The following is a 23971-nucleotide window of genomic DNA, read 5'->3' as shown; positions in this document are numbered from 1 at the left end:
GTCGTCCATCCACTGGGCTCCACGTCTACTCTGGCCAGGTCCTTTGAGTTTTTTTTTAGCATCAGTACAGACACAGTTTATTGTGCTGTTCTTCGCCTGATTTTTTCCTTTAACTAACTAGGCACTCGAGTAAACTGGGAGCGTCTGGCCAGGTCCTTCAAGTTTATTGTAACGTTCTTCGCCTGACTTTTTCCTTTAACTAACTAGGCACTCGAGTAAACTGGGAGCGTGTAGCCGGCCACATGATTCGCGTCTGTGGGTGGAGTCTCCTGTATGAATGGTGCCAACGGAAATTATCGGCATAGTCGCGACACGAGCTGATGCCGGTTCACAAAAGTAAAAGGTAGGTGAACTGAATGATGCTTGAGAAATATAGTACCCCCTCCGTTCTTAAATATAAATCTTTTTAGATATTTCAATATTGACTACATACAGATGTATATAGACATAGTTTAGAGTGTAGATTTACCCATTTTGCTCCGTATGTAGTCCATATTAAAATCTCTACAAAGACTTACATTTAGAAACGGAGGGAGTATAAATCATTTCAAAGATTTTATATGGACTATACATATAAAGCAAAATGAGTGAATCTACACTCTAAACTATGTCTATATACATCTGTATGTAGCTTATAGTAGAATCTCTAAAAAAAACTACATTTAAGAACGGAGGGAGTACTACGGAGCAACTATGTGAGCACAAAGGAGCAGGTTAGCGACCTTGGAAACCTCCCGTTTTAACTCCCAGTCAACTGTTGTCCAGATGAGCATTCAAGTCGCAAAGGGGAACCGGGCACCACAAACGGCGGGCGGTCAGTTGTTTTATCCGGATGCTCTTGGTATGTGCAGTGAGGGCATCTTGACCTCTCTAATACTCCCTTCATCCGAAAATGCTTGCCATTAAAATGAATAAAAAGAAATATATCTAGACGTGTTTTAGTTTTAGATACATTTTTTTGGTCCATTTTGATGACAAGTATTTTCGGACGGAGGGAGTACATACCGTGTTCATTTTTTATGATGCCAGAGTCAACCATCCAACCATATATCTTACATATTCTCTCCATTTTTATATACAAGGCCACAATGAAATATACGTTTTACATTAATACAAGGTCACCAACAGTAATCGAAAAAAGAATTAATGATATTTCCTCGTACTAGTAACATGTTTAATACTACTTGCATGTATGCAGTCATAATGACACTAGCTACTTCCTCCACTCAGTTTCCTTGCATGCATGTGCATATTAATGATCCCGATAAACATAAAGAAAAGTTGGCTTGTCAAGTATGCATAAATTTTACCTTGACACCTGTAATTTGAGTTTGTGGCCTTGTATAGAGAAATGGAGGAAGTATCCGTCTTAAACTTAATCCTAAATAACCTTCTGCCAAATATCTTCCGTCAAACATGTCAAAATAACCCCCGCAAAAAAAACATGTCAAAATAACAATGTATTTTCTTAAAAAATAACAATGATGATTAGTAGCCTTTTGTTTGGCGGAATCGAGAAATAAGGGATCGGAGGCTTACCGAGCTCTCTCAAAGCTCAGCGCCTCTCGGCCGTCGGATTCGTTCGCTTGATGGAGTTTGGTCCGTCGGATCGACCGCGTGGAAGAGCTCGGCCGTCGGATCTGAGAGTAACACTGTAGGAATGAATAGTTACCGCCCCAGCCCGGTCTCGCTCACTCCGCTATTTCCGGCCGGGTCTCACTAACATGTGGGGTCGCTCGCGTGTGGGTCGTGCTTGTCAGTGGTTGTGCCTAGAGACGCGTCCGGTGTACGTGCTTTGCTGTCAAAATATCATGCCACCGCCAGTTATTTCGCCACCCCGTCGAGGGCATTTGCGGGAATTCGCGTGTGTGACCGTGCGTGGCGTCGTGTGGGTGGTTGCATTTGGCATAGGAGTGAGGAGGGCCCCCGATTGGGTGAGAACCCTAGCCCATTCTCCCCGCCGCGCCCCTCTCCCCTTCTCTACTGCAGCCGCCGCCGCCAGCGCGGGCCGCGGACACGACGAGGCGGCGGCCGGCCAAGGTCTTCTCCCGCGTGCGCCACCTCCTCTCCAAGCCATTCCCCTGCACGCGGCCCTCGCCGACTCGCTCTTCCTCCCCTACGACCTTGTCCAGGACGCCCGCGGCGCCGCCGCCGTCTGCGCTGACGGCGGCTAGGTCGGGGATGTTAGTGATGCGTCCGAGCAGCGCGGCAGCATCATGGGTGGTGTGCGAATGGGCACGGAGCACGACGCCGCCGTCCCCAACGACGCCCCGTCCCGGCGCTCCTCGACTCCCACTTGGATGGCGACAAGTTCGAGCTGCGTCCGTCGACCCCGACGTCGCGCTCGCCTACAAGTTCCCCGAGGTAACTAACTTACCTGCCCATTCGCGCGACCCTATCCCGCTTCCTCCGAGCCAGTGTCCTACTCTTCTCTGCTGATCTGCGCAGGTCTCCTTCGCCACGAAGAGAGGTGCGAGCCATAGCTCGACGGAACGGCTCTCCCGGTTGATCCCATCTGTCACGCCGTCTCCTTACTCCGTGCAGGAACGTGGCGCTGTACGCGCTCGGCATGGGGGCCTGCGGCGTTGATGGCTAGGAGCTCTGCCTCGTGCACCACAGCCAGCGCCACATCAAGGTTCCCTCTCCTCCCCTCCCCCTGGGTTAATTAATCCCCTCTTTTTTCTGTGTGAATTGGTTGCTGCGAGTTGAGATGCCCAAATCGTATACGATTGGGCTGTTGAAATTGATCTTCTATGGACACAAACACGTGCATTATCGTGTTACCAGCGTTCCTGATACATCTAGCACTGAACCAAGGAGGGAGTTCATGCAAACGATCCTACCAATTTCTCAATCTACAGATGTCATGCAAATCATCCTTTAGTTGTTGGGGGGGTTCCTACCATAGAACAAATGTTCTATCACCAGTTCTGCTTTCCATGCGATGTTGTTTTACCATTTTACCTGAGTAACTAATTAGTTTTGTTTATGATTTTCCCCTTCTGCCATTGTTATCATGCATGTACTATAATTTTCATTTGGATTAATTATAAATGCGGAGCTCTTGATTTGGTTTCTATGTGTCCCCTCTTTTGGAGTGAGCCATCACTATGGCCTCATGATTATTGTTTGTATATATACGGCAAATGTATTTTTGTTTAAAATTGATAAATCACGCTTTTAGTCATACTAGCCGAGAATAATGCTTATAGTTTACTGCCAACTACTTCTACTGATGGCTTATATATTTTTATACAGATTGCCACCATATTTGTGAGCCTTTTGGTATGTCACTCATAGAATAAATATAATGGACTTGAGTGGTGGATTGAGTAACTTCCGAAATGGACCTCATTATCTTGGTTTCTCCTTTCACGACATGATGCTGTTGGATGTGGCATGACTTTGTGTAAGGCACTGATGGTCTCTGAGGTGAGCTCTTTATGTGATTCTAATGGCACTCTGTCTCCCTGCGCAAGTAGAACTACAATTTAGTTGTTCTGAATTTTGTGTGTTGTAGACTAGAAGTCAAGGTTCTGGTCGATTTATATATGTCTCTGAATATACTTATACTTCAAAATACCGACCACTTTATTTAGATATTGTGTATTCCTCATTATTCTTCAGTATTTCCTGTATTTAGCTACATGACATTCTCTTCGCTGCTACTTCTCTTATAGCCATCTAGCTACTATGTGACTTGGTTAACTGCACTACTGCTTCTATACTGCCTACGGATGAAGAAGTAAGAAGATGCAGTTTGTGTTGTTTCTCTAATAATCCTAAGGAATTTTTAGGTTCCCCTTACCAATGTTGTCATGCCATTGCCGTCATTCGATCCTTTGCTCTCCTCAACAGTTAGGTGGTTATCCATTTGATCTCTGCTATTGCAGCTCTTTATTTGGTAGGGAACTACAAATTTCATATCTACCATTTGGTGATAGTATTCACTTAAAAGTGATGATCGTCACGATATAGCAACTTGTTACATGCGCCGTCTAGGGTTTGAAGAGGAGATTGAGAGAGAGAGGAGAATGAGACGACATGCCCTCACATGGCAGAGATCGCCATTTAAATAGCCTGGGTACTACATTTTAGGATGTATGGTTACTGATATGGGGGGGGGGGGGTACAAGCACCAAGCACCGCACCGGCGAGTTGCCGGGCTAGAAGCATCTAGCGCACAATGGCTTCGGGTCTAGCAAAAAACTCGTCAAAATCCTACTCATGCACCAGCACCATTACATGACATCAAATATCAAGTATGTGTAATGATAGGAATAGATCTTCGACACTATGGTTCAGGTAAATGTTTTTTCCCAATAAATTGTTGAAGAGGCGATAAAAGCTCTAGACCAAGACAACCTAGATACAAAGCACACGTTCTGAATCACTCGTGTGTGTCGGTGTTTGCCAAAAACCTGGTATTTTGCTCAGTCGTGAAGTTTGCCATGACGGGTGCCTTCACAGCAGTAGCCTTCAAGTAAGGAATTAGCAATGCATGAGTTATTTCTATACGGTTTAATAGCAAAATCTCAGAAAGAATGCACCAAGCATTTTCAATCAAATAAATGTCTAGCACATAGATAAAGCTATTTAAATGTTTCTCATGAATGAACTGGTGACACAAAATATTTTTCACTATAGAACTGCAGGTTAGAATACCATGCTATTTATTTTCTTTTTTGAGTTGAAAATACCATGCTATTTTTTGGGCTCTGGTCTTCGGTTCTCTGTTTTTCTGCCCACCCCTATCCAGAAAAGATATCAAGGTTCAGTATATCCCTTAGCTTTCTCATTGATAAGAATTTCTTAGAAATGTTTCTTATGTGCTATTTTCCAATTAAAGAGAAACATCAAGCATCTAGCCCAACAGGGCATCTAATTATTTATTTTTAGGATCATGGCAGTTTCAGTGAGTCACTAAAAATATGTTATTTTGACTCATCAAAGAACATTTTAATTCCGACAGCAGCACGCAAGGATTACTTCTATAACTTTTAGGTACTTATAGAAATATGTCCATTAACAAAGCAATGGTGATCTACATTCTGTATGAACCTAATACATTCTACCTAAAAAAAATAATTCATTCTGACCCATGAGAAGCCATCATAAACAGAGTAACAAATATATACCTTCATCATCAATGATGTATATCAAGTCGTTGATCTTCGCTCCTCATGCTGCAGTTCCTATGGAGTTTTAGAGATAGTTGAATCAGTCCGATGTATTTACCTACACATGCAATGTAGTCTGATTCTAATTCTTATCATTATTGTATACTGCGGTTAATAATGGGGTCATGAAAAAAAGCAGGAGCATCTAAATGTACTCTATGCTTGCTTCTTCATCCAACCAGGGATTGGGGCACGGGTGAGTGATATGATCCAACCAGAGATTGGGGCAGTGGCGGAGGCTATTCTTGCTAGGCCGATGATGATTAACCGTGGCTGAAATAAGTGTGCCTTTGAGCAATCGAGGCACCTGTGGGTATCAAGTTGGATCCTCCCTCTCGTCCCTAAAATCATTTTTTATCCTGTGATACTTATGGTTCTGTCCTAGGATGGTCATTCTTGTTGAGTAATAACCAGGGCAGCTCCACTGTATAAACAGATTGATCTGGTGGTAAGAGATGACGGTGGTAGGTTATATGATCGAGGAAAGGCGAATCTGAGCCCATTATGCAATGAACCCTAAACCCTTTTTATTTGTATTTGAAGGTGTTGCTTATTTATGATCCAGTGTTTATAGCCGTTTTAAGTAAAGTTTTCTTCTCTCTCATACCTTTATTGCATATAAGTTGTTCTTGGTCCTTTATTGTTTGTTGTTGGTCTTTGATTTAATCTGGTTAAGAGTAAGTTGCACTTTGTTATACTAGAAAGGCTCACTCCCAGCAAGTTATCGGTTGAATGACTTGTTTTAATTCGTTGTGATACTATTACTTCTATTTTTTTGCAAGTTACCAGTTTCATCTATTTGTTCATGCTACAGAAAATAGTGCTACAGGATTTTTTTTAGATTTTTCTTGAGATAATGCTAGATTGTTCATGTAAAGAGTGACCGAGGTAGCATGTCCCATTTTGCATCCATAAACAATTTTTCGGCTGCTGTGACCAAGTTGTTGGGTTAATCCGAGCCATTGAGCGGACATTTCCTTTCATTTTCTTTAGTTTGTTCTGAAACTTTCCCCAATTCTGTACATCACCACTGCGTTTTTTTGGATACTGCAGTTTGAACAAACTTCCAACTATAGAGTTTAAAATATGTTACCTACATAAAAAGGAGTTAAATAAGGATGACCTTACACAGCTTATCCTTATTTTAGCAATGAGAGTATTTTGTATATAGAGTTGATACTCTGAAACTTCTGTTTTTATTGCTGTATTATATTATGAAGGTTCAAGTATTTGGGTTCTAGCTCCTACTTGGATATGGTAGATGCTTATTCATTTTCCTATTAGTCTAGCAGGATTACATCATTGATGTTACTTCCCAACCAATATTAAGCTGGCAGTTGTTTATTTTCTCTTTTGCCTAACACATCAAAATCTAGAGCAACACTTTTTGTTGATTGATATTTCTGACAGATACTGATTACTTCTCTTTATTTTATTGTATTGTTAGCCAATTAAAAAGGTTTTGTTGTAGGTGTATTTTTTTGTATGGTATATATTATGCGAGTTATTTCTAATGCATCTTGATATTATCTTAGAATCATCTGACTAGAGTCTCGATCCTTCGAGCTTAGTTAACTAAAGCATCTTTTATATCAGATATCAAATTATCTACACTTGTACTAAGATATAATGTATCTAACCAGATTTTCACTTCTTTAATGGAGTTTTTAGCACTCGGATTTATTTGAAATAGCTGCTCCTATATTTTTGTCAGTGCTTGTTGTACTTTGTTTAAATGTTTCTTCTTGGTAGGATCAATTCTAAATAGTGGATGTAAGCATGCCTTTTTAAGCTTAAGCATTTGGTTTTTGGCGATATGGTGTTCTCTCCTTACAGATGACCTTCTGCTTTCTTATTTTAAAAAATAGACAAGTTGGATGCAGTTGTCGCCACTCATGTCGCTGCAGGAGGAGTGCACACAGGGGAGAGTGGCGGGTCAAGGTGCGCTCATCGGCGCCGCTACTGACCGGCAGATCCAGGCGCATCCTCTTGGTGCACGCAGGAGGGCGATCTACGACGACCTCCTGGGCACGACACCGCTGGAGACGATGAGAAACACACACTGTCCACCATTGGTCACCGGCAGTAGCAGGATGAACCGTCGTCGTAGCTGCCAGGCTGAACCATAAGACGCCTCAACAGCGACCGGCGAAGTCGTCGAGGCGAGGTGAGAACCCCCTTCCCACGCCTTGCACCGTCCTCTTCTCCTTTTCCTTCTCAGGAATCCTCCACCTAATCCACTCCCCTCTTAGGCGACGGCCTGGAGGTGAACTGCAGCGACAGCGTGAACTTGGCCGGCGACCGCAAGGACCCATTCACGGGGTGCCTAATTGCTGATATCTGGCCTCCCCTCTCCTTCTCCCTCTCTTAATTTTCAAGCGATTTCGGTATGGTATTGCTGTTAGGTAACCCTACAAACTTTGTTGGAACCTAAAAAATAGGTACTCCTGATGGATTAGAGTGGTTCTGCCTGAAACAACTTCCAATGGATTGTTGAATTAGCCAATGTCATAATTAGTAAATCTGTGTTGTTATATTCTGTAACAAGATCACATTATGCCCATGTTTAGATGACACTGACCCAAGTTTACTTTCTGATTCCCTTAATTTCTCTACCTAATTCTTGTGGCGGCATGCTTTCATCAGTTTCAATGCGATGAAGATGACAGATCCAACATGGTATCCTTTACGGATGAACAGGATTCAAGATGCATGTGTGCAAGTGTTGCATATACTATTCAAAGATCTTCTGTGTCATTCCAATATATACCATGCCATGCTACAGAACGATCAAACATATATTCTTTATTGGTTTATTCCTTAGGTGATTAATTTCAGGCCACCCAGGCCACACAAAGAAGGTCCAAAGATTTTTTGGACAGGATAAGTGCACTTCAGGCCACCCAGGGTCGAGCATTCAGCAGCGACGCCAGAGGAGATACCTTTGTACGAGACTGCTCTCGGTTGAAAATATCCAAAGGTTTGTGCCTCAAGCTAAACTTATCGCCTGTGATTCTTTCCCTTTTGTTGCTATCAAGTTTGATCCATCTGCTCCATGCGACCCTTTCTCTAGACAAGCGATGGTTATAGTCGTCATGGACTCCGATGAGATTCTGGATGATGAAGCGATACCCGAGTGGTTGGAATTGGCAATCATATGCTTCCAGCGGTATCACTCGCCATGATGAGCTCCACCATTGGTTCTCACTCTGTGTACTTATCAAGACTGCTATGTAACTGTCACCAGCCTTTGTATAAACGCCTTGCTTTTAGTATTTTGTGATGTTCGACTGTCCTGTAATGTGCTACTTAGTCTTCGGTCCCTTGCTATATAACCAGCTTACTCTAATTACTAATAATGGTATTTTAACTTGTGGGATGCATTCATTTCTATATAAATGACTTGCTGTAATCCTGATCTATCAAAAAAATTGATGGTTTTTATTGAACAATATCTTACTTTGTACTGCACTTATATGATTTGTATTGGTTTACATACTCCACTGATAAATACCAGGTGCTGGATTATTGGATCACTACTTTAGACATATTTTTGTAATGACAAAATGTGTCATGTTTGTCATACTTTTGGTATATATGTTGTCTTGCCCTTTGGCAATGCCCTGTTTTTTATGTAAATTTACTGTATTGGTCTAATACATTCTGAGCAATCGCTTTAATTCCCTCTGTTAACAAACTCATTGAAGTTGATTCTGTCTTAGTCCCATGCCAATGTTAATCACCATTGTGTCTCGCTCCTATCACAACTGAATGTTTCTTCTTCACTATATTGTTATGTTGTATGAATGCGTATAGTAAACCTGAATTCATATTAACTTAGCATTACCCGCCTGACCAAATGTTGGGACCGGCACCTTTGCGCCAAGGCGCGATCCCGATCTAGTATCTAGTAGTTTGCATCGGTCAAATGAAGCACGAACTAGTAGTTTGCGTAAGTAGCTTCCACCAGCAAGTAGCTTCTGCCAAGTGAACTAGTACCCAGCCTGCTTGCTTCCGCCAAATGAGAATCTGAAAGAGAAAATGAAGGGAAAAAAATTGTGAAACAAAGTGATTAGTTGCTTTCGCCAAACGCCAAGCATGCCAATCCTTCTATCAAACCGTATTTGCGGGCTTCCGCCATCCAAACTAAGAGAAGAGGGGTACATGATGATTGTTTATTCGTCATGTGGATGTCTAGACTCCCGCAATGCCTCCTTTTGTTTGGTTCTAATTTGCGGGAAAATGAACGCCCGGACACGTCAGCAAGCCGGTGGATACCGCGTTGGATGGCAAATTGTGTCTGTATAGGTCGGTTCGAACGAATGCGGATAATTTGAGGGCCCACTATGGAACTCCCTGGCATTTGTTTACTCATCCAAGTGACACCCAAGACAAGAACTCGCTGGTAGCAGCAATAAGAGCAAATTAACCAGCATGTTTTTCTATTATACCATGGATCTCGGGCATTGGAATTATATGTGCAATCCATAATAAGGTCTCTTCCAATGCAGGGTTGCTTAGACAAGGTGCTAAGTACATTTAAAAATTTGGCACCTAAAGCTTAAGCCTCCTTCATTTAATGATTTATCAACTAAACTTTTGCTTGCATTTGTGAGCTTTCTTCATTTAAGTGTTTTACCTAGGTCCACACATTTGGCATTGTTTCTTTCCAAGATCATCAAACTCTTCTCTCTCCTCTTAAGTACCTTGCCACATAAGATTTTCTTTTGCCTAATAAATAGCACCCTTAGCACTCGTACAAAATGGAGCATTGAGAAGAGCCTAATAATCTCAAAGTCTCTATTAAAAAAATAAAGGATGGCTATAGCCTTTGCATCATCATGATGCATACATCAAAAGTTCGTACGGGCACGCACCTGCCAAGCCGCGCTAGCCGCCCGATTGCCTTGCAATCTACAAAGTGGTCGGATCCCACACGATAGTACATCAAGTTTTAACTTTTATTTTTTGAAACTTACAACTTTTTCGGCCGCTCGTACCAAGTTTCAAAGTTGACACTGAAAGACTATTATTCTGTCGGCTGCGAGTTCTGAATCTTGTGATTTTGTCGATAGCTCATACCAAGTTTCAAAAGTTGAAACTTAATAAAAAATCTCGTCAAAACATATTCAAAATGAATCTCATTTGAAAGCCCTTACCACAAGAAATACAGAAAAACATAATTTAGACTTTTGGTTCAAAATATATGAAAGATTAGAAATCGAAAACCAACAGAAAAACGGTAATGCTAAAAATCTTGCGTCAGATTTTTAAGCATGGCAAATCGAGTATTTTTTATGGCAAATTTAGTTGGCGTGAGAGTGTCAAATTTAGTTTACGAGCACGGCAATTTTCTAGCAAAAAAAAGAACTAAACCGGATTCGCAATGCTTGCCAACTAAACTTGCCATCCCCGGCAAACGCAAATTGACATAAAAAATGGTTTAATTTGCCATGGTCAAAAAACTAACATCAATTTATAGTGCAGTCCTGGGATTGCGAGCGTCCGCACCTGCATGCCACAAATCTCCTCCCATGCATACAACCATCTCAAAGTCTCATTTAGCTTGCATGGTATGTACTCAAAACAATATAAAAAAAACTTGCATGGTATGTATTAGCGGATGAAGAGAGACGTCAGCATATAAGGTGATTTGCCTTTTAAATAAATCATAAGGTAGGTGTCTTAATCTTGTTTTTTACTTTTTCACCAAAGAAATCGGTGTTGTTTTCATTTCATTAAAAGAAGTGAAAGAATGTACGATAGCCGTGAGTGTAGTGACATCAAAATGAAGAGAAAAAGGCTAAAGATATAGAAAAAAAGAGGAGGGAGGCGGGCAAGACGACTAAAGAGTATGTTACAGAAACATGAAGAAAAGGCGCTCGACGTCCATATGTCTTATCAGCCCACGGGAGAAGGACTTCAACTTTGTCATCCTCTAACCAAATCAAGGCAGACACCTTTAGCAAAGGTTGTCTGATTGCCATCCAACAACACCCATTGTAAAAGAGGGAAGGGGTGTCGTCTGGGAACAAGTTGATCCGAAGTGGTTGAGGACTCGCTAACCCTGCTTCAGATGAAAATCTTCGGCTCTTCCGATGACATGCCCAAACATCCAACCAACAAAGGATGAATGACATATGTAGGAAAAGAACCAAAGAGCAACCACCATCTTTGCCTTATACAATAAGGCCTCGGGGTGCTTCCAGCTCCAAGACAATGCCCATAAGAGGCAACACCCCACAAAATGTCGTCAACGTCTGATCCGGTAAGACCTAGATGCTCACGAAAGTTGCCATCATCACCACCGATAATAGTAGAACCCGGATTTCAGTTATAGCCTCATCTTCCCTCATTCAGCACAACCCCTTTGTTTCAACCTTTTAGACTTATGCAAAATCTCATGTAAAAACATGACCTCATCCATAATATTCATATCCTTGCTGAAAGCATTCTGACGACTTAGGGCATCTCCAATGCCGGCCTTTAAAATAGACACTATATTTGTCTGTGGACTGGTCCACGGGCAGTGATATGAGAGCCGACCACCCAACTTTGTCCCCTAAACGCTCGTCTCTATTTTTTTAAGTCCGCGAGCTCAAGAATAATAGCATATCATTTTTTGACGAGTGAAAATATTCAAATGCAATAGTAATTCTAATTTAAATATTAAATTCAGACTAAGTTTTCAAATAAAATAGTTCAAACTTTAATTTAACTCGCACATATGTCCTAGTTGCCCCCTTTAACCGCCCGTAGATGCTCAATCAATCTTTCTTGAGTTGCTCATGAGTTCCTCAATCCTGAATTTGTTGATGCATTTAAACAAACTCATCAAAGGTGGCGGGATTCTAATCTGGAAGTTGGATAGGATCGCCCACGTTTTCAAATTCCAGACCTCCGACAACATCTTCACTCTCGTCCTCCACGATCATGTTGTGCATAATCAGGCAACATGTCATCACCTCCCACAGGGTCTTTGGATCTCATTGTTTAGGAGGTCCACGAACAACAGCAAAATGGGTTTGGAGCACTCCAAATGCCCCCCTCTACATATTGTCTAGCTCTATATTGTCTTTGGGCAAAGATAGCTCTTTTCTGACCAACTGGCTCAGAGATGATCTTGACGAAGGTAGCCCACAAAGGATAGATACCGTCAATCAGATAGTAGCCCATGTTGTACTAATGTCCATTGACAATATAGGTGCAAGGAGGGCAAGTTAACCTAACAAAACAATGGAGACCAATGCAGTACATTGATGTCATTGTGAGACTCGGACATGCCAAAAAGGCATGCCAAATTCAGAGGTTATGTGATGCAAATGCCTCAAGAATGATGATGGATTTCTTAACATGACTCTGATACTCCCATGTAGAGCTTTTGGATAGTTCCTCCATCTCAAATGCATTCAATCAAGAGATCCGAGCAAACCTGGCCACTCTCTTGCCTCGGACATTGCCAAGAGCCTTTCGGTGTCTGCGACAGTTGGTTCTCTCAAATACTAAGGTCCAAACAGCTCGACCACTGCAGTAGCAAATCTGACCATGGCGTCTCCGCATGTGCTCTCAGGCATCCGCAATGCAGCAGTGTGCTTTTGGTAGACAGAGAATCCAATCCTTCCTACGACATTCTTTTTTAAGATAAAGTAGTCATGGTAAGACCGGGAGCCGTTGTAGAGGCGATCGAAGATATTTTTTTGCATCAAAAAGCGTTGTCAAAAATTGTTTGTGAATAGGGCATCGGAGGCAAAATAGTCGTACATCAGCGTCAAATGCCCCCGTGCCCTATTCCGATTTAGCACTCAATGACCATTGATCGATCCCTTAAAATGGAGAACATGCTCCGCGTCTGCAAGGATCGCCTGCATCATCGTCATTTTATCTGCATATTCCTCCAAGTTGACTCAACTTAGTGCCCGTGCATGTACTTCATCTACGAATCCATTGCTTCAAAGAAGGGACAAAAAAGTTAGCACGGGCATTTCACCAAGCATCTGTCGGGCGTGGTGACCCCCGTAGGGGCGGATGGTACTTGCGTGGCGGAAGGACGAGAGGTGTGGACCGGCGGCATAGGCAAACGGTGTGGCGAGCGGGTGAAGCGGTCGAGGTCACGTAGGTCCTGGAAGGGCTTTGCGAGCGGCCGGGTGGTAGAGCGGCAACGATGGCAAGGAGGGAAGGGGATGCATAGAAAGAGGAAGGGATGGAGACGCAGGTCCTGGTGGGGTTTTGTGTGGGCCAAGGGAGTCGGAGTCCTACGTGGCGGCCGCCCGTACTACCACAAACCCCCCACCCTCACCCCCAGTTTGCTTCCGGTTTGCGAGAAAACAGACAAGTGGACTGGTCCACGGATCGATGCAGACGGCGTTGGATGACAAACTGCATCCGGACAATGTCATCTGGATGTTTGCAGGCGATTTAAGGATCTGCTTTGGAGATGCCCTTACATAGTTTAATTTCTTCATATAATGTTTCACTCTAGCATTCATAACTTTGGAAAAAAAATTAAATCACTAGCAGAAGACAAATGCGTCTAAACTTTTGGATAGTGTCAGCATGAGGGCTTCTTTTGGAACAAGCACATAAGGAGAACAGGAGCAAAACAGACCACAATGTTTGTCTTTTCGTGAATAATTGCCGTGTGGCCCGTGTGGAGCCAGTCGCTTACACAACGAGCACGGACAAATTTACGTAGTACGCACCTCAGCAACAAGGGGGAAATAAGATCGGCATGCCGTCTAAAATCTTGGAAACGGGAAAGACAACGAGAGAGACCATCTATGTCTAGTTTACAAGGAGGGGGAGACTCCGACACCGACGACGGAGGGGAAACGGCATACGATACGGGGGCGCAGGTACGTAGGGCATGATGCAGATCCAGCTGCTGGCCATGGAGCCTGGAAGGAGCGATGGGAAATTGTTCAGAGGGCTCTGGCCTTGACGACGTCCAATGTCATCTCGCTGGGATCGGTGGCCTGCAGCTCCACCTGGTAGCCGTCCAGCTCCCTCTTGAACCTGTCCTTGGAGCTCGCGTACAGCATCTTGCTCCTCACCCTGGACGTGTCCGGGGACCTGCATGCACGCACGCAGCCACCACAGATCGTTCACTACGTACCCACGCCACGTGTGCAGAGCAGGCTGCAGAAAGAGAGACCATGCCTGCATGGATGGACGGGTCACGTACCAGGAGATGAAGAAGATCTTGCTCTTCTGGCAGTTCTCGTCGGTGACGAAGTCAAAGTCGAAGACGGCGTAGCGGCACTCGTCGGCGGGGATGGTGGCGGTGAAGTCGGCGTAGGTCTCGCCCGGTTGCCCCACCCGGTCCACCACCACCTGCTGCGAGTGCTCGTTGATCTTGAACGTGATGAACCGGAAGGTCCGCTTCGCCTTGAGCTCCTGGAACTTGAGCTTGCACTCGTCGCTCACGGCCATGCCCGACGCCGAGTTCGCCTTGCATTGCAATCACACAAACAACAACAACAACCAGAGCGCCTCATTATCAATCAATCAACCAACCAAAAGGATCGAATCGAACCGTCGTCGATCCAAGGCCGCCGCTGGCGTCTCGCGCGCGCGCTCACCATGGCTGACGGTGGGTTTTCTCTTCTTTCCACGGAGCGCCGGACGCGACGACGGTGGCGTCAGGCGGCGGGCGAGATTCTCAAGGCCCGGAGGAAAGGAGGCGCCGGGCGAAATATAGGGGAGCCTGAGGCTTGCATGCATGGTGCCATGCCGCCGTTTTAGGAGGAAGAAGAGGGGCGGTTGACCAAGCACGTCCCCTCCTTGTCGCGTTCGCGAGAGCCATGGGAGACCCAGAGGCGCTCCACACCACCCATCCATCGCTATCGCCTCCGAAAATGCCTGTAACGAAGCTCCATCCCTGGCTACGACAGCACAGCAACATTTTTTTCCCTCGTGACTTGCTGCAACACTGCGATTTGGACGAAGCGACGGCAAACGAACGATATAGCCAGACACAGGCACATCGCCCGTTCGTACAACCCCGTGATTTATGATCACAAATTCTGTGCAACCGTATCGTAATGAGGATTGATGGACGATCAGGCATTTCAAATTAGTACTCCCTCCATCTGGAATTAGTTGTCATCAAAATGGATACATCCATTTCAATGACAAGTATTTCCGGACGAAGGGAGTATATGACATCTTCCCAACATCACATGGTAGACAGATAAAATTCTCTTAATAAGTTACACAGCTGCGATTCCTTGCAAAATTGTCCAGGAAGATGATCGTTCTCGACGTACACTACAAAAATGGCGGCATTGTTTAACCAAAGAATTTTATAACTTTTGGAGCTTGTTTTCCTTTTGACTTTGAGCTGGCATTCTTCTCGCCACTGCTAGGTTGCTTTGCTTTTGTTTTGGTGGTTTTCACCTCTTCTTCATCAATGAAATCATCTTCAAGATCGTCTCCACCATGCAGAGTATGGTCTTCCTGGTAGTCTCCCTCCATATTCATCATACCTAAAATAAGAACAACGACAAATAAACAAGTAAACACGAACTCCCGTAATGAACTGCACGCTACTAAGCAGAAATTCAGTTGCACCAGCTAACTAACAATCTCGAGTTCTCAACATATACAAATACATTGGATTTTGTCTAGAGTAAGATACTGGCGCCCGTACAGTTAGTCATTACTCAACCCTTACCAAGGACTGAAAAGGGAACATGTTCACCTATCCACAGCCTCTGCCTCACAATACAACACCGCGGCCTACAGATATATCTCTATTGTTGGCACAGCCAACTATCTTATAGAACAACACAAACAAATCCTTCAGAAACAAAAATAGTTGTATAACCTGAAATCATAAGTTTAGCCAGCATGCTTATATACTCCCTCCGTCCCAAAATTCTTGTCTTAGATTTGTCTAAATACAGATGTATCAAGTCACGTTTTAATATTAGATACATCTGTATCTAGACAAATCTAAGACAAGAATTTTGGGACAGAGGGAGTACAAGAATTATTGGTCAGAGTTTTTTTTGTGTGTGTGAAACTTTAAATGATGGCAACAGGTAATTCAAATATATATAGACCAACTGCAACACACTAAACATTCCAGTGGACGTTCAAAATGTTGCGAATGCATGCATGGTACTTATGATATTGCAAAGGTTGGTTTGTCAAGGAAGAAGTTCCAGTTTGTTTACCATCATCCACCGAGGATTCGAAGTACTGTTGCCTTTTGTTTGGGCAATGCCTCGCCAAGTGTGTAACTTCACCACATATCTTACAGCAACCACCCTAACATTAATATATAGAGTTAAATCCATGTACAAAAAGGCAGAGACTGAAGGTAGAAGAGTGTTGACATCAACAAAAGTAACAACAGAAAGTCAAAGCTATAAACAAGCCTGGCTCCACCAACAAACTGATTCTGTACCTCAGGACTCATACAGAAAAACCTAAAAACCCTTGAAACAGGGTACTTATAGTTTATCAAGTGGTGATTATACCACTCAAAGATCATATATCCATTTGTTTGCACGATGCCTCACTATCCCAAAAGGGAAAAAAAACAGTGGATATTCTTTGGGTTCCTCAAGACACAAGCAATTCAAACATCATAACTAATAAGTACGTAACCACGGCAAGCCAAAATCATTTTTTGCCAGCATGACATGTTTGTCTGCAAGAAAGTCTAAATACAAAATGAAAATATATGTCCTTCAATTTCAATGCCTTATATCGGTAGTAGTAGTTGTGTCATGATTCATGAGAGGGGATAGGGAATCCTGTGGAATACCTTGGGATAAATGCCGTGTGTATTTTCAGGGCAATCCTTGCTCAAATGTCCCTGCTGTTTGCAGACAAAGCAGCTCGCAAAGTTTGTACCGCCTGCAGACATATCGAATAGTGTTAACCACAAGAAGAAATTGCATCTTCTGTAATCTAAGCATAACATGAATGGATGAAGAGTACCATTTTCAATGGGCTTCGGGCACTTGGAAAGGGAATGCCCAGATTCACCACAGTTATAGCAGAATTTCTTCAAATCCCCATCACCTTTGTCAGGGCAGTTCTTCATACTATGCCCTTGCTCCCTGCAGAGCAAGCAAATCTGCAAATAACAGGAAAATAATACAATTGTTAAGAGATAGTGAAACGGGAACCATGCATATGGTAAAATCATACATTAAACCAACTAATGTAATGGAGCATGAGTTCATGATGAAACATAATTTAGCATATCAAACATTTTTCAGTAATACCAATATACCATACATTCATATAAATGCAAGGAACTGCCAGCTCGTCATATAATCACTGATGAATGTTTGTTCTCAAAGTTAAGTGTTGTGGTGTTGTATGTTTTGACTTGTGAGTTTCCATGGTAGTCGTAAATACTCGCTAACACAAAACAAAGGCATTCCTAGCCCGCCTAGTGACAATCCCACCAAGCAAAGGCAGGCCAAACGAAAATCAACATCACTTCTGTCGCTGTATTTTTACTACAGCAACCTACTAGCACTATAAACCCAGTCCACAGGACAGCTACATCATCCAATGCTCTTGGGTCCATGGAATCTACAGCAAGTAGCAATTGATAGTATGCCGAACAGCATTATCAGCACAAGCTTCTACGCAGAGCAATTTTAGCCGTGCAACGGTGGGCTGGTACCTTGTTCTTGTCCCAATAGGACTTCTCGGGGCAGTTCTTGGCTGCGTGGTCGGTGCCCTTGCAGATGAAGCACTGCTCCCCGGGCCGCATCCCGGGAACCCGCAGCGGGTGCTTAGACCTCCCCGCTCCTCCTACTCCTCCGCCGGCTCCCGCCTTCTTCACCTTCTTGAACATGCTCTTCTTGCTCTTCTTCTTCTTGCTGCCGTCGGCCGGAGGGGCGGGCGCGGGCGGACAGAGGCCGGGGTTCGCCTCGCGGAAGCGCTTCCGCGCCTCCCGCTGACGCTTGTTCGGCATCGCTTGCTACGGCCGCCCCACTCTCTCGCGCTTCTCTTTGCGGCGGCGGTGGCGGCGGCGGAGGGGAAGGGAGGAAGAGGGGCGTGAGACGGAGAACAGACGACTGCCTCGGGTGGCAAGGGGTTTGTTCCGAGTGCTTCAAGATTCGTGTTCAGGCGGAGACGGGTTCTGAAATCTGAATTTCTGATGCACCGCTGGACCAGAATTACTGTTTCCTTTTTTTTAATTACTGTTTTCAGCCACTGAAAAGAGAAACATCGTTGTTTCTTTAGGGGAATTTTTTTTAAAAAAAACTTTGGATCTACCTCCTCGTTCATTTTGGATATTTCAACATGAACTATATATGGACTGAAATGAGTGAACAAACACGCTAAAACGCTATGTATACATCTGATTCAGAAAAAAGTTAGAACATCTTATGTTTGTGATTGGAAGTATTATAAGCAGTACAAGGAACATAAAAAATAAAATAAAAAATACATCCAAGTCCATAGACCATCTATCGACAACTATAAACACTGGATCGAGTTGAAGATGCGCCATCATCATTGCCCCCCTCTCGCCGGAGCCAACCAAAATTTGTCGTAGTACACAGTTGAGAAGTTGTCTACTAAGGCCCCATAGAACCAACGCATCAGAACAGCAACCGTGCCAATGAAAAGAAGTGTTGATCGAAAGGATACAAACTGTAGACATACGAACGGATCCACCAAGTTTCATTAGCGACCAACACCAACCAAATCCCTCGAGATTCGCAACAGACACACCTCCACGCGCCCTTCGACGATGCTAGACGCGTCGCTGGGATGGGCTTGGCGAGGAGGATCTTATTTCATCTTCAAGGAGCCATCGCTACATCGCCTTCCTGAGAATGACACATACCCTAGTCGACCTCAGAAACCACGGCTAAAAACGGAGCAAAACACTCCTAATGGACAAATCCCGTCATCGAGCCGGGCGTAGTCCTCCGGGAGCGGCGGAGGGCAATACGAACGACCATAGCCTCCTCCATCTCGCATGGACGACACCACAATCAACGGGCCCGGAGTGGTCGAAGTCAGATCCGCGCCGTTCTTCACTCGTGATTTTTTTTATATCTATAGATTATTATGATAAGTTGTTTTGCTTTGGTTTTATCTGTGTCGGCTTTGTGTTTTAATTTTTTAATGGTGGTGTTTTTTTGTTCGTATATCGTGTTGGATTGATGTTGGAGTATTTTTTTTTCAAGAGAAAAGAGGAGTTATTTGATATGTGGTTGTGGAGTCTTTGCACATTTTGGCCTTGGTGTCAGTCAGGTGGTGATTGTTTGAGCCTCTTGGGAGTTCTTATTTCACGCTAAACCCATGGAATTGCTATTGTGACGCTCACATGGGTCAATACGCGAAGCTCTTGCTCTCTGAGCATGGCTCCCTCTCCTCTCGCTTCTCGCTTGTTTAGTTTTTTAATGGTGGTGTTTTTTTGTTCGTATATCGTGTTGGGTTGATGTTGGAGTATTTTTTTTTCAAGAGAAAAGAGGAGTTATTTGATATGTGGTTGTGGAGTCTTTGCACATTTTGGCCTTGGTGTCAGTCAGGTGGTGATTGTTTGAGCCTCTTGGGAGTTCTTATTTCACGCTAAACCCATGGAATTGCTATTGTGACGCTCACATGGGTCAATACGCGAAGCTCTTGCTCTCTGAGCATGGCTCCCTCTCCTCTCGCTTCTCGCTTGCTTAGTTTTTTCGCTCACCCCACTGCTAGCTCAGAAAAAAAATCACCTATTTTTTATTTGAAAAGGTTAGTTAAATTAAATAATGTTTAAGGAACTTTAAAAATATAATGACTTTTTAAAACCATGAATTTTAGTGGAATTCATGAATTTAAAATATAATCATGGTTTCACAAATGTTTGCAAAATAAAAAGGTTTAAATTTAAAGAATATTCACAAACTTTACAGGACCGTGAACTTAAAAATATCCACAAATTTAATCAATATTAATGAATTTGAAGAACTTTGAAATATGTTTACATTTTTTTTAAGTGCACAAATTTTAATAAGTGCTAATGAATTAAAACATGAAAAAATAAAAATAAACAGGGAAGAAATAAAACTAAACAACACACTCACGTGTGGGAACCCTAGTGACCCCCACAACCCTCGAAGCACCACAATGCTTCAATTTGAGGGAGCTTAGTATCTATCATGAGATATGCCGCTTCCATACTCAGGCGCTTTAGGAAGTCAATGGCAAATGGTCCAAAAAAGAAGTCAATGGCAAAACGTTTGCAGCGAGTAGATCAGCAAACAAAGACAGTTCCCTGTAAGAAATCGGTGTTTTTACACGTCTGCAGCCATTAACCTCGTGCATTTCAAATTCAAACAGTTTTGCGCGGCAACAATTTCATTTACATAGGGATTCCCAGAGCACACGGAGGTCCACATTGCCGCCAGAAACAATGATCCCTATCTTGCTGCTCTCATGCCAAATGGAGCTTTGCTTGAACTCGTCAGAGAGGGCAGCGGCAAGGCCAATGGCTCCGCTAGGCTCCACAGCCACCTTCAGCGTTTCATAGCACATCTTCATGGCATCAACAATGGCATTGTCATCCACGACGATGACATCGTCCACCAAGTCATGCACCACCGGCCTAGAACATAAAGATTAAATGTAAAACATGCCTCATATGGTTGTTCTGTCCACTAGCAAACATTTTTATCACAACGAAGTAGCATTAACATCACAGATCATTCCAGGGCGTTCACATCAAGATAAATTTTGGCAAAATAAACTATCCAGCTAGCATTGACATTCTCATGAAAATCCAAAAACTAAAGGTCATTGTTTATTCGTTATAGTATGATTCCAGGACAGTAATGCATGTGCAGAAAATGATGGAAACATACTTAATCTATATTCGCCTTACCATGTCAAGTCACCAAGAAACGCTCGTAGTCCATCAGCAATGGTGTTGGTTGCAGGCAGTTTGATGATCCTTCCAGCAGCCTTGGACTGGGCTGAATCATCAGCACCCTTTGGCTCTGCTGCCAGAATACGTATTGAAGGGTTGATGGCCTTTGCAGCCAGTGCCACACCCGAAATTAAACCACCACCTGTAGTGTAGTCAAAAATATATGTCAAGTGTCAAATTAGAAAAGACTTCCTTGCACAAAAAAGACTATTTATGATAGGGAGAAGCTAAGAGAGTACACACCACTAATTGGAACAATTATCGTGTCGATCTCAGGGACTTGCTCCAAAAGTTCAAGGCACACAGTTCCCTGACCACTGAAAAACATTGAAATAAATTCTTACATTTCACAGGAAATTCAATGGGAAATGAAAACTCAAGTTACTCTATGCACTAAGGGCAAACACAAGGCGCATAAGAAACTAGGAGATTTTGACTATATGCTGCATAAAACATGTCAAGTTTTGTGTGTGGAAATAATGGGTCGATATTCCTGTAGTCCAAATGGTCCTACATAAAACATACCGAAGGTTCTGTTGTCGGAGAAACGAGTTAAGATTCATGAAATCCTAAATTTTAGATGAAGGCATTGCTAATATGATGGTGTGCCAGGGTTAGTATCAAGTAATTCCATTTACTCCTTGTGATCATTTCACTGGAAGAATTGTTCATCAGTGCTGAGTAAGCAAGTGATCGAATTTCTGCATACTTCTAATTTTGAATTCCAGCTAATTCTTCGCATTTAAACAGTAGCCTACTCACTAGGACTACTTCAAGACTACCGAAATACGAGACCAGAAACAATGTTTATGGTACCTTTGAAAAAAATTATCATCTAACTTGGACAAACTGTCAGCACACTATAGAAGCATATCTAGTTCCGAGAAAATGGGGATATTTGTCACATTATAGAGAACAATTCAACAATAAAAGCTTTGGATGGCAAAAGACCACCTGATGGTGTACTTATCATTGAATGGATGAATAAGAATAGCACCAGTCTCTTCCTGGACTCTTTTAGCTGTAGATTCTCTTGATTCCATGGTGACATCGCTCCAGATAACCTGACCACCATAACGCTTAACATTCTCAACCTTACATGCTGGCGCGTTTTTGGGTATGACAATGTAAGCAGGTATGCCACGCAACTTTGCAGCCAGTGCCACAGCAGCAGCATGGTTCCCACTGAGAAGAAACCATATCATCAGTATCTTAATTTTCTTCTGAATGTTGGGAGCAAGCACAAAATACACTGAAGCTAGCACCAACCTGCTATGCGTCACAACGCCCTTGGCTGCGTGGTTGTCATCAAGGGAAAATATTGAATTGGATGCCCCTCGAATCTTGAATGCCCCTCTACACAGAACAACACAACATATGTCCACAACAATTAGCACCATGTACTGCAAAACATTGAATAGGCAAATAGAACACGAGGCAGTAACTCTCATGCCTTCTGGAAGCATTCACACTTAAAGAACAACTGCTTCCCTGCTATGGCATCGATAGACGTTGATGACAGAATGGGCGTCTTGTGCACGTATGGCGCGATGCGCGTCTGCGCCTCCCTGATGGAATTAATGTCCGCGGCATAACCCTGGCCTTCTGTGCTTTGGCCATCGTCATCTCTGCTTCCCATCAGGCCTAATAAGTATCAGCTACATCAATCATGTACCTTGTCCTTAGCTCACTCATACACTGATGCTGATATCAGTGCTTCAATACATTGTGTACTAAATCAACTAGACGATTGAAACAGTACTATAGTAAGTATATCATCCCCTCAGAATGCATTGCACACAATATAAAGCGTCCATAACTACATAAAATTAAAGTTCAAATTAAAATGGTTCCAGTTTAGTGATTCAGGGTTCTTATTTCTTGGCTGTACTGGCTGAAAGGGGGAAAGAAGAAATGAAATATAAACAGAGAACCGTATCTACTAGTCCCTCCATCCCATACTATAAGAACGTTTTTGACACCACACTAGTGTCAAAAACACGCTTATATTATGGAACGGAGGGAGTAGTATGCTAATTTAACTGTCTAATCGAGCAAATCATTTACAGGGCAGATACCAGCAATCATATAACTAGCAAACTGATTGATTCAGGCAAGCTGGTACAGGCAAGTAAGAATCGACGGTAGTAGAAGTTACCGCAGAAAGCAAGAGGAACCACGGAGCTCCAAGAAGGTTTGGACGAAGAGATGCAGGAATATAGTGCAGAGAGGGATCTGATGGAAGATGCGGGCGGAATCTCGAAGAGGTTCCAAGTGAGGGGTGGAGATTTGAAGGCGGAATCTCCGAAGAGGAAAAGGTAGGAATCCTTCCGAGGGCAAAATCCAGGACAACCGAACGATAAGGGCCTCGTTTTTTCTTTGAGACAAAACGATAAGGGCCTCTTGCTAGGCTGTTTTCGGTCCGGCAGGCCTTGGGCTTGGACTTAGTCTTCGTCCTTGGGCTTTTCTTGTACTACGGGTTGGGCATTGAGGTTCACGTGGCCCGTGATTCTAAGCATAGTGTGTCCGGCGCCTAAAAATAAATAAATTTGACGCTGGCGCCTTCAACGTTGGTCAAAGGCTATTTCGCCAATAAGGCCTTTCCCCTGGCGACCGCGCTAGGGTTCCACCTATCCCGTGGCGACCGCGCTAGGATTCCAACCAAATCTGCTACCCACCACCAAATCTCACGTCCGATCGCTATCCCTGCGATCCCTGCGTGATCCCCAATTGCTCAGCGCCCTTGCTAGTCGGCTGCATGGCGGCGAGGGGTTCTGCAACGGCCGGACCGAGACACGATGGCGGCGGCGGCAGCGGAAACTAGACTGGAACCCAGTCGACTCTGACGGACAGGTTTGAGGGATTGAATTTGCATGGAGAGGAGGAAGAGGATCTGGAT

At 43.5% G+C, this 23971-nt stretch overlaps 2 protein-coding genes and 1 long non-coding RNA gene across 7 annotated transcripts; 1 reads left to right on the top strand and 2 right to left on the bottom strand.

Moving 5' to 3' along the window:
• The first annotated feature begins 1925 nt into the window (after positions 1 to 1925).
• On the top strand, positions 1926 to 8632 carry LOC123046376 (uncharacterized). 2 transcript variants are annotated; one of them, XR_006422264.1, is made up of 6 exons: positions 1926 to 2364; positions 2449 to 2635; positions 3259 to 3432; positions 5363 to 7347; positions 7433 to 8160; positions 8254 to 8632. It is a non-coding gene; the product is annotated as an uncharacterized lncRNA (long non-coding RNA). The 2 variants fall into 2 exon arrangements; XR_006422265.1 differs by having other exon boundaries at positions 5320 to 7347.
• Positions 8633 to 13771: 5139 nt separating this feature from the next.
• LOC123046375 (actin-depolymerizing factor 6) lies at positions 13772 to 18260 on the bottom strand. Of its 2 annotated transcripts, XM_044469730.1 has the most exons (7): positions 17830 to 18260; positions 17130 to 17268; positions 16954 to 17045; positions 16358 to 16451; positions 15576 to 15664; positions 14362 to 14627; positions 13772 to 14249 (listed from the first exon to the last, which is right to left on the bottom strand). In XM_044469730.1, exons 1-7 carry the CDS (start codon positions 18121 to 18123, stop codon positions 14099 to 14101), a joined length of 1125 nt encoding a protein of 374 aa, XP_044325665.1. In that variant the 5' UTR covers positions 18124 to 18260; the 3' UTR covers positions 13772 to 14098. The 2 variants fall into 2 exon arrangements, with proteins under 2 accessions (XP_044325665.1, XP_044325662.1); XM_044469727.1 differs by lacking the exons at positions 15576 to 15664; positions 16358 to 16451; positions 16954 to 17045; positions 17130 to 17268; positions 17830 to 18260 and adding an exon at positions 14759 to 14896.
• Positions 18261 to 20396: 2136 nt separating this feature from the next.
• LOC123046374 (serine racemase) lies at positions 20397 to 23430 on the bottom strand. Of its 3 annotated transcripts, none has more exons than XM_044469725.1 (7): positions 23231 to 23430; positions 22524 to 22716; positions 22342 to 22428; positions 22027 to 22257; positions 21316 to 21389; positions 21028 to 21214; positions 20397 to 20751 (listed from the first exon to the last, which is right to left on the bottom strand). In XM_044469725.1, the coding sequence occupies exons 2-7, from the start codon at positions 22709 to 22711 to the stop codon at positions 20505 to 20507; spliced, it is 1014 nt and encodes a 337-aa protein (XP_044325660.1). In that variant the 5' UTR covers positions 22712 to 22716; positions 23231 to 23430; the 3' UTR covers positions 20397 to 20504. The 3 variants fall into 3 exon arrangements, with proteins under 3 accessions (XP_044325660.1, XP_044325661.1, XP_044325659.1); XM_044469726.1 differs by having other exon boundaries at positions 22524 to 22730; positions 23231 to 23405; XM_044469724.1 differs by having other exon boundaries at positions 22524 to 22814; positions 23231 to 23336.
• Between the last annotated feature and the right edge of the window lie 541 nt (positions 23431 to 23971).

Source organism: Triticum aestivum, chromosome 2B (genome assembly GCF_018294505.1).
Source record: "Triticum aestivum cultivar Chinese Spring chromosome 2B, IWGSC CS RefSeq v2.1, whole genome shotgun sequence".
Lineage (NCBI taxonomy): Eukaryota > Viridiplantae > Streptophyta > Magnoliopsida > Poales > Poaceae > Triticum > Triticum aestivum.
This window is presented reverse-complemented; position numbering and strand designations above follow the sequence as displayed.

What these genes read in the sequence shown, in the direction of transcription:
- LOC123046375 (XM_044469730.1), bottom strand. Translation starts at nt 18,123, where the DNA reads ATGCCGAACAAGCGTCAGCGGGAGGCGCGGAAGCGCTTCCGCGAGGCG. An exon ending in CCCGAAGCCCATTGAAAATG is followed by an intron (nt 17,046 to 17,129) that starts GTACTCTTCATC and finishes ATATGTCTGCAG; the next exon opens with GCGGTACAAACTTTGCGAGC. An exon ending in ATTTCATTGATGAAGAAGAG is followed by an intron (nt 14,628 to 15,575) that starts GTGAAAACCACC and finishes TTGCAATGCAAG; the next exon opens with GCGAACTCGGCGTCGGGCAT.
- LOC123046374 (XM_044469725.1), bottom strand. Translation starts at nt 22,711, where the DNA reads ATGGGAAGCAGAGATGACGATGGCCAAAGCACAGAAGGCCAGGGTTAT. An exon ending in TGTGAATGCTTCCAGAAGGC is followed by an intron (nt 22,429 to 22,523) that starts ATGAGAGTTACT and finishes TGTTCTGTGTAG; the next exon opens with AGGGGCATTCAAGATTCGAG. An exon ending in AATGATAAGTACACCATCAG is followed by an intron (nt 21,390 to 22,026) that starts GTGGTCTTTTGC and finishes AATGTTTTTCAG; the next exon opens with TGGTCAGGGAACTGTGTGCC.